At 48.2% G+C, this 10,798-nt stretch overlaps 1 protein-coding gene across 2 annotated transcripts in view; it reads left to right on the top strand.

The window, feature by feature from the left end:
• CDH3 (cadherin 3, type 1, P-cadherin (placental)) overlaps positions 1-10,798 on the top strand; it is a 134,533-nt gene that overhangs the window by 121,397 nt on the left and 2,338 nt on the right. For both annotated transcript variants that reach the window (XM_010850969.1, XM_010850970.1), the window contains 6 exons: positions 1,332-1,573; positions 1,968-2,113; positions 2,894-3,118; positions 6,298-6,504; positions 9,337-9,467; positions 9,833-9,979. In XM_010850969.1, coding sequence (XP_010849271.1) covers positions 1,332-1,573; positions 1,968-2,113; positions 2,894-3,118; positions 6,298-6,504; positions 9,337-9,467; positions 9,833-9,979 — 1,098 coding nt within the window. The remainder of the gene's footprint in view (positions 1-1,331; positions 1,574-1,967; positions 2,114-2,893; positions 3,119-6,297; positions 6,505-9,336; positions 9,468-9,832; positions 9,980-10,798) is intronic.

Below are 10,798 nucleotides of genomic sequence, written 5' to 3'. Positions count from 1 at the left end.
CAGAAGGTCTGTTTTATTGGAATCCTTGCTATTTTGCCTTCAATCCATAGTTCACATCTTAGTGTTTGGATAGTAAAATGTTTTACTTTAAAAGTTTTAAATTACTTTAACTGTTTTGAATTACATCTAGGCATACCCTTGCCTCTTGAAAAATCTTGAGTAAAATTGATGCTTCAAGAAAATCAGACTAATCTTTCTTGATGTCTTTTACGTCTTGGTTTATTATAAAGAATGGCCCAGTTTGAGAAAGAAAGTGAAAGTGAAGTCACTTAGTCATGTCCGACTCTTTGCGACCCTGTGGACTGTAGTCTACCAGGCTCCTCCGTCCATGGAATTTTCCAGGCAAGAGTACTGGAGTGGGTTGCCATTTTCTTCTCCAGGGGATTTTTCCGATCCAGGGATCGAACCTGGGTCTCCAGCATTGCAGGCAGACACTTTACCATCTGAGCCACAATAGTTTAAAAGCTGTCCCCTCCTTGTAACCAAAGTTTTGTAATGCCCCTTTCACATTGTAAAATGAATTTTGTTTATAACTTCTCTATAATAACTTATGTAATTTCTAGAAAAATGGAATGCCCTAATTAAAATAAAGGAGGATTTTCAGGAAAAGTTACTGATAATAAACTGCTTCCCTGTGTATACCTTTGGGCACAACTATACTAGAAAACATGATGAAGTGGTCAGTTTCTTGCATCTGTTTGTGGAATTAGCCAAGTGTAGTAGATACTGTATGTCGCTGAAGTGAGTCATACCACAAGTGGTATTGATGTTTTTCCAGAACCTCAAATAAACAACTTGAGGAGCTCCCCTCAGAAGTTGCATTCCTAGGAAATTTAGTATAAATTAAAACCACACCAAAAACTTGATTTGTATGGAAAACACATTCTAGACTGTAACTATAAACAGAGCTTCATGCCCAGGAATACATGAATGTCCGGGGGATATTGGCAAGTCCCGTGGGACCTGAGATAGTTCTTTGTGTCCCTGCCCCCACCAGTGGCATTCCCTGTCATTAGGACACCTAGAAATGCCCCCTCCAAATTCCGACGACAACCACTATGGAGGTCATCACCCCATTGAGAACCAGTTCTAGGCTTCGGGCTTACTAGTCTAGTTGCCTTTGGGGTGATGGTCTGAGAAGGCCCCACTGGGTATCCACTCCAGAAATGCAGGAGGAAACCAGGAGGCTCTATGGGGCAGGGCAGAGGCAGCATTGTTGCTGGTGGGAGCCCCAGCCCCTCGTGATGGGCCCTCTCTTCCAGACATCACAGCACGGCATGGGGCCTCCTCACAAAATGACGACTCTGATCCTCCTTCCTATTCTCTCCCAGGGCTTGGATTTTGAGGCCAAAACCCAGCACACCCTGTACGTCGAAGTGATCAACGAGGTTCCCTTTGTGGTGAAACTCCCGACCTCCACAGCCACCGTAGTGGTCCTCGTGGAGGATGTGAATGAGCCACCCGTGTTTGTCCCCCCCTCCAAAGTCATCGAAATCCAGGAGGGCATCTCCACTGGGGAGCCTATTTGTGCCTACACTGCACGGGACCCAGACAAGGGGAGTCAGAAGATCAGGTATGCAGGGGTTCGGCTCGTGTTCAGCCAAAGATACGGGTACGTTGGATGGGTTGTTTATTATATGCATCAGTATTTGTTCTAATTGCCATAAAGACTGTTAAATATTTTGACTACCACCCCTGCACAGGGCCTTCCCTTCCTACCCTCCGTACAGAGGAAGTTAAGTCCAGGGGACAGGTGTTCCCCAATCCCTCTCACATGTCCCTGCTGGCCCCCTCCCACCTTCTGCTCAGGAGCCCAATTGGGGGTGACATGCGTTTTCCATGTGATCCTGTCTATGAGCCCCAAGTCCCATGAAACCCTCTGCTAGTTGACATGAGGAGACTTTGAATGATGACACTAGAACTCTTAAGTATCCTGGGTGTGATTCTTTGCAACTTTTCTGCTCCAGTTACCACATCCTGAGAGACCCAGCAGGGTGGCTAGCGATGGACCCAGACAGTGGACAAGTCACTGCCGCAGGGGTCTTGGACCGTGAGGATGAGCAGTTTGTGAGAAACAACATCTACGAAGTCATGGTCTTGGCCACAGATGATGGTGAGAGCTCCCTCCAGCCCCTCTATGTGGGCCCCTTTGGAACCCAGGACACAGCAGATCCCCTCTGCAGGCTGAGTGTGATGTGGGGAAGGGAGTGTCAGCAATCCTATCTGAGAGGTCAAAGTGGTCTCTCGGAGGAGACTTAGAGTGGTCAGTCCTAGAGTTGGCCGGTTCCAGTTTCCTTAAGACCCAGGAGTTAGGAGGTATCCTAAAGACACTTTTCAGCCTGTTTGTGCTTTACTGAGCCTTGAATTGGCCTGTTGGTTTCCCCTTGTGATTGATTAAAAGGGGCTGCCTTACAAGTGTTACGATTGATGAGTGATGTCATGCCATGACATGGTTGGGGATATTGATGTAATAACATCTCTATTTGACACATACTGAACCAAGACCTGGAGGCAGGCGAGAGGTTACTGCAGGGCTGGGAAGTGAAACTTCCCTGAAGCTGGTCAGCAAACACATCAGCCCTGAGGTGGCCAATCTTTTTCTCTTGGTGATAGATTGGTAGTGGCTGTCTGGATGAAGTCTCTGTGCTGTGATCAGTTAGTAATGTCTGCTGTGGACACAAAAGGAGAATGATGGCATGTTTGCCATGCATTTGCCATCACTGGTTTGATTTATAATGAAGCAAGGGCAGGGAAACTCTTGAAAGGTTACAGTTGGACAGTAAACAGGACCCTTCTGAGGTTTATTGGATAAGTCCTAGGGGAGCTTAATATGGATTCATCAACCCAGCCAAAGGCAGATGCTGAAAAGGGATCATATGTGTGATTTGAACAGGGAGCCCTCCCACCACTGGCACAGGGACCCTCCTGCTAACACTGATGGACATCAATGACCACGGTCCGGTCCCCGAGCCCCGTCAGATCACCATCTGCAACCAAAGCCCTGTGCCCCAGGTGCTAAACATCACAGACAAGGACTTGTCCCCCCACACTGCCCCTTTCCAGGCCCAACTCACACATGACTCGGACGTCTATTGGACAGCAGAAGTCAACGAGAAAGGTAACTGAGTGGTGGTGGCAAATGGGTCCTCTCTCCCCTACCAAGATCCAGCATCTACCTTCCTGCTCCATCTTGTGGGTCACCGAGTTACCGGTCTCCTCAAGAATGTCAGTCAGGGGAATTCCCTGGCAGTCCAGTGGTTGGGACACCTGGCTTCCACTGCAGGGAGCACAGGTTTGATGCCTGGTCAAGGAACAAGATCCTGCAAGCTGCACAGCCAATAACACACAAAGACGATGTCAGTCAAATGCTGCTTATTAACTTAGTCTAAACCTTTGGGAATCCACAGGAATCCTTAAAGACCATTCTAGCCCAACCACTTTCCTATACAGTTGGAAGCACTGAGGCCCAGAGAGAGATGGGACATGCCTTTCTCACTATGACATAAGGAGAGAGTCGGGAACCCAGCACAGTAATAACTAACATGCCTGAGCATGCTTGCTATGTGCTATGTGCACTTCAGACACTTCACACAGATTCGGCTACTGAATCCTCACAATAACCCTGTAAAGCAGGTACTGTTAATCATACATATACATGTATGTGCACCCGTTTGACAGATAGGGAAACCAGGGCTTACAGAAACTTAAATATCCTGTCAGGGGCATTATGGATAGAAAATAATGGCCCCATGATTGGGATGCAGGAAGTCTGCTCTACCAGGATCCTCTGCTGCCTACCATTTATCCACCCCTGGCCATTTGCAAGATGCTTTTTATACTTATTTTAAATTTCTACCATCCTCTGTGATCAGTATTTTTATCCCTATTTACAGATGAGAATCAGGCTCAGAAAGGTTAAATGGCATGTCCAAAGGCACAGTGTGGGTAAACAGTGGAAAAGAAGGAGAAGACAAGGTCCCTGGCCCTCATGCCCCTGCTCCCAACCACCTCCCTGTCCTTTCTCTTTCCCACCCCATAACGCTCCTCAGCCTTCAGTGGTTTTTCAGTTGTCACAGGACTGAAGAGGAGACTTACTGGCATCAAATGGGCAAGGACTCAGGTGCGTAAAAACAGTGCATCCATGCCCAAGTGCCAATAAGGCCCCTGGAGAAGCTCACCCTGGTTTAAAATGCCTCCCTCTTCCTCTTGGTGCTAGGGTCCCCCAAGAGGGGAATGGGGAACCAGTACATTCAGGTTCTTCCCTGAAGTAACCAAATGCCTGGTGTCTACTGCTGCTGCTGAGCCTGTCCAGAAAGGACTGAGGAGACCTGCCTCAGACACACACATTGTCCCGTTTTTATGATTCCTCTGATTTGGGGGTATATACTCAGCACCTTTCCTCGAGGAAGCCCAAGTTGGTCTCCTATTACCTCCCTGTGGCCTGAAAGCCATTTTCCCCTCCCTGATTGGTTTACGGAGCATAGCCTCTGAAGTCAGAACACCTTGGTTCAAGATCCAGCCTCTCCATTCACCAGCTTGTGGGCAAGTTACTGAACCTTACTGTTGAGCAGTTTTCCCCACCTGGAGGATGGTGCCAGTAATTGTACCTCTGTACAGTCACTGTGAAGACTGAGTACACGACAGGCACCTACCTCTTCTGGTGCATCAGTGCTCAGTCGATGCCAGTGGCCGTCTTCACCAACAGGCACAATCTGGCTCTGCCAAGAGTGAGCGTTACCTCAAAGCCCAGTGGTACCAACGCCTGACACTACCATTGGTTCTTGGTTTTGACTTAGTCGTTTTATCTGTCTGTGTTCTATTGTGAGAGGAGTTAATCCCAACTCTACACCCATGTGAACTGGGCTCGTTACTTGACCTCCCTAAGCTTCAGTGTCTGTATTTGTAAAATGAGGGGTAACAGAACCTGTCTCTTAAAGTTGAGGTGAAGATCAGAGTCGGGCTTGGCATGTAATAAGTGTCAGTTGAGTCCCCACTGCCACCACCAGCACCATCATCAGCTGAGAAGTCAGCTCTCCAGCCTGGGAGCAGGAAGGCAGGAGGGATGTTCTGGTGAAATGCCCCACGTTGCCTCTCCACTCGGTGGACCAGACATCCAGCGTGCAGAACTCGGTCTGTCTGCCACTGCTGAGTGGGAACAGGGTGAATTCTCCCTCTGGCCTTTCAGCTAAGAGGGGCCCAGGGAGTGTGCAGAGCCTGTGAACTGAAAGTGGCTTGAGGTCAGTGCTGAAATAGGCCAGCAAGCCTGAGGGCAGGTAGGCTGGAAACGCGGGATTGTTTTTGAATGTCCCAATGATGCGTGGGGTTGGGGGGGCACTGTTAGCATTTAGTGGTGAGGACTTGAGTGCTCAGGAAAGTTCCTCGTGATGAAGAATAGTTCCACCCAAGCTAATAGCACCCACCTTGAGAAACTTGGGTCTAAACCGAAGGCCTTTCTGCAGAGAGGCCTCTGACCTTATATTTCTCACCCACAAACATAGCCCCCATCCCCACTCCATGATGGCCAAGCAGCCTCCCCAGAGTGGCTCCCGTCGTGCAGGCTGCTCCAAAGCTTGGCTTCTGCTCTGTGGCTGCCTGCTGCCTGCCCCAGGCCTTCAAAGGCCAGTTAGCACGGTGCCCAGCACAGCCTCACTGCCGGCACCTCTGAGCTTGTGTGCAGTCACTAATGCTCTGATCTGCTCCTGGCATCAGTTACATCGCCAGGTCATATGCATTTGGATTTCTTAATAACTGATGCTCACTCAGAAATATCCAAGTTTCAGATATATTGAAATTCTATCATAGAGTTAAGGTATAAACATTATATATACAATTGAAAGAGCAAAATGCTGCCATAACAAATGGTAGTAAACTTTCAGGTAGAGAAACAGGTGGCCAGTTAATATAAATATTAAAAGATTGTGCTAGCTGTCTCTTAGGAAGAACTTTGTTTCTTTGCTTGTTTGTTTTGAAGCAAAGAACAATCTGGCAGCTAGTAATGCTCAGAAATTATTGGCCCTGCATGCCATAAATTTTTTAAAATGTCATATTTAGAAATACTGTGATTATTGATTTTTTTAAATAGAATGATGACTTTATTCTTCTATCCAAATAATCCTTCCCTCAGTGGAGGATTTGGCTTGGACCAAGTATCCGTTTGTAACACTTGGCGTAAGTTTGCTTTGACGACATTGCTCCCTGTGGCCCAGATGCAGTCTGCCTCCTCAACTCTCCATCATGGTGTGCTTGGCTCCCACCATTCGTGGCCTTCCGAGGTGAATAATTATCTGTCTGCTCCAGGAGACGCAGTAGCCTTGTCCCTGAAGAAGTTCCTAAAGCAAGGCGAATACGATGTGCACCTTTCCCTGTCCGACCACGGCAACAAGGAGCAGCTGACAGTGATCAGAGCCACCGTGTGTGACTGCCACGGCAACATGGTGACCTGCCGGGACCCCTGGACGTGGGGTTTCCTCCTCCCCATCCTGGGTGCTGCCCTGGCTCTGCTGCGTGAGTGCTGGCACCCTCTCCCTCTGAGGTTGGGGTAGTTAGAAACTTGAGTCCACCCCAAACGTAGAGACTTGAGCCACCGACATTGCCCATCTGTTCCTTGTCCTCTTAATTCTGGAAGTGTCATTTAGTCCATAAATGTTTATGGGGCCTCTGGGAGGTGCCAGGCTTTGGGAATACAGTGGGGAGCAGACTTGGCCCTGCTGTTACATCATCTGGTGGCTACAGTGGTGGTTCTGAAGGTGTAGTCTCCAGACCAAGAGCATCAGCATCACCAGGAATTGGTTAGGCCAACTCCCTGGCCCACACCTGACCTACCAAGTCAGAAGCTTAGGGGTAAGACCTAGTAATCTGTATTTTTACAAGCCTTTCAGTGGATTCTAATGCATGTTTCAGCTTGAGAGACACTGGTCTAGTGAGCAGAAGTGTTTAGTTAGAAACTAATTTCTTTGCTGTCATGGTAGAACCTATCACATTTACTTTTTTCACTCTGAATTGTCCTTACACAAAAAACACCCATTCAATCACGCATGAATGCAATAAGCACAAGCTTTAATCATCGTACTTGCACTGAGCACTGTGTTAGGTGCTGAGAGTGAAACATTTATGAGACAGGGTGCTCAGGGCTGGTGTACTGGGATGACCCTGAGGGATGGGATGGGAAGGGAGGTGGAAGAGGGGTTCAGGATGGGGAACACATGTACACCCATGGCTGATTCATATGAATGTATGGCAGAAACTACCACAGTATTGTAAAGTAATTAGCCTCCAATTAATTAAAAAAAAAAAAAAAAAAACAGCCCAGCCCCTGCCTTCATGGAGCTTACTTTCCAATGCAGAGAGCAGATAGCAAATAAGCCAGCAGAGAAATGGGTGTTGCTATGGATTAAAAAAGAAAGTGAGAGGAGGAGATCTGGTATTTTATGTAGGATCGGCAAGAACAGGCTTACTGAGAAGGGGGCATTTGAGTAAAGACCTGAATGAGTTGAGGAAGCAGATCATGCAGATATCCAGGGAACAGCCAGTACAAAGGTCCTGAGGTGGCTCTGTGCTTTGTGTAGAAACAGCAATGACTGTTGTGGAAAAAGCAAGAGGGAGAAGAGAGGTGATGGCTGTGGCGGAGCATTGCATTGGGCATTGTGGGTTATTGTAAGGACTCTGGGTGAAATGGGAAGTCATCAGGTTTGGAGCAGAGGAGCAATGTGATCTGACTTGAATTTTGTAGGATTCCTCCTGAACAGACTGTAGAGGGCTGCTACTACCATAATTTGGGGGTGAGGGGGGAGTTGTGGCTCAGATCCAGGGTGGCATTAGAGGTGGTGAGAGCTGGTCATATTTCAAGGTAGAATCAATTAAGATTCAGATGAGAAAAAGAGCCATCTATGACTTCAAGGCCTGAACAAGTAGAAACACGGAGTTTCCATTAACCAGTTTGGGAAGGACCATGGGAAAAGTCCAAATGGAGGTAACAGTAGGCAGCTGAACACAGGCTTTGGGTGCAGGTAGGCAGTCCAGGTTGCCTCCTGCCTTTCCCTAAGCCAATAGGGAGGAAAGGGGAGGGAAAGGCCATAGTCTGACCCACACAGGGTGTGCATCCTGAGAACCCAGGGACTCCCAAAGATGGCTCCATCAGTTTTGTCTGGCTAGAGAGGACAATGGTTCCCTCAGTGGCGAAAAAGGGGGATAAAGCTGAGCAATGGCTGTATCCTCCCCCATTAAACAGCCACAGAGAGGGCCAGAACTGCACTCCTCATGTGGAATTAACTGGGTTTAGTCACAACAGTTAGGGGCAGCAGCTGGGCACTAATAAGCCAGTTCCCATTGTGTCCAAATAGACCTCCAGCCTTTTAGATCATATCACTGAAACCCAGTCTCTATCTTAAAATTCCAAAATAGTGTTTGCACCTAAATTCAGATTACTGTACCACATCAAAGTTGCATTGTCTTGTCTTGAACTTAAAGTCTCTGGCTATTATGGGACACCTCATGACTGAAAAAGTCATATTGAAAAGTAACATCTGGAAATTCTCTGGCAGTCCAGTGGTCAGGACTGGGTGCATTTACTGCCGTGGGCCCAGGTTCAATCCCTGGTCAAGGAACTAAGATCCAGGAAGCCAGGAGCCCCCAAACTCCAGAATCAAATGCCTGATGATCTGATGAGGTACAGCTGATCATAATAATAGAAATAAAGTGCACAATAAATGTAATGCACTTGAAGCATCCTGAAACCATCCCCCACCTCCATCTGTGGAAGATTTGTCTTTCACAGAGAAGAAAGTAGCGGTAAAACTGGTGCCAAAAAGGTTGGGGACTGCCGCCATAAGCCATATGGTACAGCCAAGAACGAACAAACAAACAAACAAACATCTACTGGGAGATCCCCATCCCACAAAGGAGGATTTCCATAAGGACCAGTACATTAATATGGGAAGACTAACAGTAAAATGATAGAGAATTACAGGTGGGGGAATGAAGTCAGAATACCAGTAGGAGGAAGTGGTTTTAGGCTGAGAGCAGGAAGGTGAGAGCCATGTGTATGCATGGAGAGTGTTCCAGGTGAGAAAAGAGCCAGGATGAAGGTTCTGAAGTGGGAGACTGCTGGGTATATTTGAGGAGCCCTGAGGAGGCCACTGTTTCTAGACCTGGCCAGAGAGGGAGGGTTGGAGACAGGTCGGGGCCAGTCCTGCAGCCTTGATGAGGAGGTGAGGGTTTTCCTAGGTGCACAGGGGCCACTGAAGTGTGTAAAGCTCCGGCTACTGAGTGGAGGGATCAAAAATTACATGGGACTTCAAGAGCTTGGGGGCGAATATTCACACTCCCCAACTCTTGCAGTCCTTCTGCTGGTGCTCCTATTCTTGGTGAGAAAGAAACGGAAGATCAAGGAACCCCTTCTCCTCCCAGAAGATGATACCCGTGACAACGTCTTCTACTACGGCGAAGAGGGGGGTGGCGAGGAGGACCAGGTAGGGCATGGGGGGCCCTCCTGGGCTCGGGAGGCGGTGCCCCCATGGCCCCTGGCAGGGATGGTTGGGTCAACCAACTGACCATGTTAGCTGTGTCGCCCAGACCCTGGTCTGAAGCGTCAGTCTTCTGAGAGGGTGCCTCGTCCACTGCTCCAGTCTCTGGCCCCAGCCAGCCCAACCTTGAGCCTATGCTTAATGTGAGAGCAGGGGGTGTGGAATCTAGGGCTTTCAGAGATCTCTGACATTGTCTTCTAAGACCTACTCTTGAACCAAAACATCCAAGTGGCACAGAAGTGGGATGAGATGTAAATGGGGGGAGTGGGAGGCTTCTTCTCCATTCCATGTTCTCCTTCACTTTCCTGAAGGACTATGACATCACCCAGCTCCACCGGGGTCTGGAGGCCCGGCCTGAGGTGGTTCTCCGCAACGATGTGGCACCATCCTTCATCCCCACACCCATGTACCGTCCTCGGCCAGCCAACCCAGATGAAATCGGCAACTTCATCATTGAGGTGAGGCATGGGGGCCCAGCCTAGGGCAGTCCTTCGTTCAAGCACCAGCAGCTTGAGAGAAAGAGCACAGGCTTGGAGTCTTGGCTGTGGGTTCAAATCCTGGGTCTGTCACCAACAAGCTAGCTGTGTGACCTCTGGCATATATAGCAACTTCTGGGCCTCCTGTTTCCTCCTCCATTAAACCCAAAGTTTCGAAGTGGTTAAAGAATAGGTCAGGAATTCTTTCTTTTCTTTTAATTTGTTGATGTTTATCATCTTCCCTGGTGGCTCACATGGTAAAGAATCTGCCTGCATTGCTAGAGACCTGAGTTCGATTCCTGGAGTGGGAAGATCAACCCACTCCAATATTCTTGCCTGGAGGATTCCATGAACAGAGGAACCTAGCGGGCTACAGTCCATGAAGTCACAAAGAGTCAGACATGACTGAGTGACTAACACTTTCACTTTCATTTATCATTGAACAAAAGTAAGAGAGGACTGGGTCTGGCACAGATGAACAATTTGATCAATAAAAACCAATGAGGAAGAGCAGGCTCTGTTGCAGTCTAGATGAATTCAGAGTCAAGGCTCTTGACTTTTCCAGGTGATCTCTGGTTTGACAGGATTTTTGATTAGGAATTATTTCTTTATTCAACACATATAGTGGTTGTTAGGAGAAAACTCGGGAGCCGGACTCCCTGGGTTTGCATTTGTAAAGATCTCAGGTGATTCCAGCGTGGAGCAAAGTTGGGGGCCTCTGGGATAGGTTGGTTTAAGGACTGGATGAGTAAGGACCAAGCAGTGCTGGCTCAGGGAATCTCTTGGGGAACTTCAAACACT

Source organism: Bison bison, unplaced genomic scaffold (assembly GCF_000754665.1).
Source record: "Bison bison bison isolate TAMUID 2011002044 unplaced genomic scaffold, Bison_UMD1.0 scf7180017864297, whole genome shotgun sequence".
In the NCBI taxonomy this organism is placed as follows: Eukaryota; Metazoa; Chordata; class Mammalia; order Artiodactyla; family Bovidae; genus Bison; species Bison bison.
Note: the sequence above shows the minus strand (reverse complement) of the source record. Positions and strands in the feature narration are given on the sequence as shown.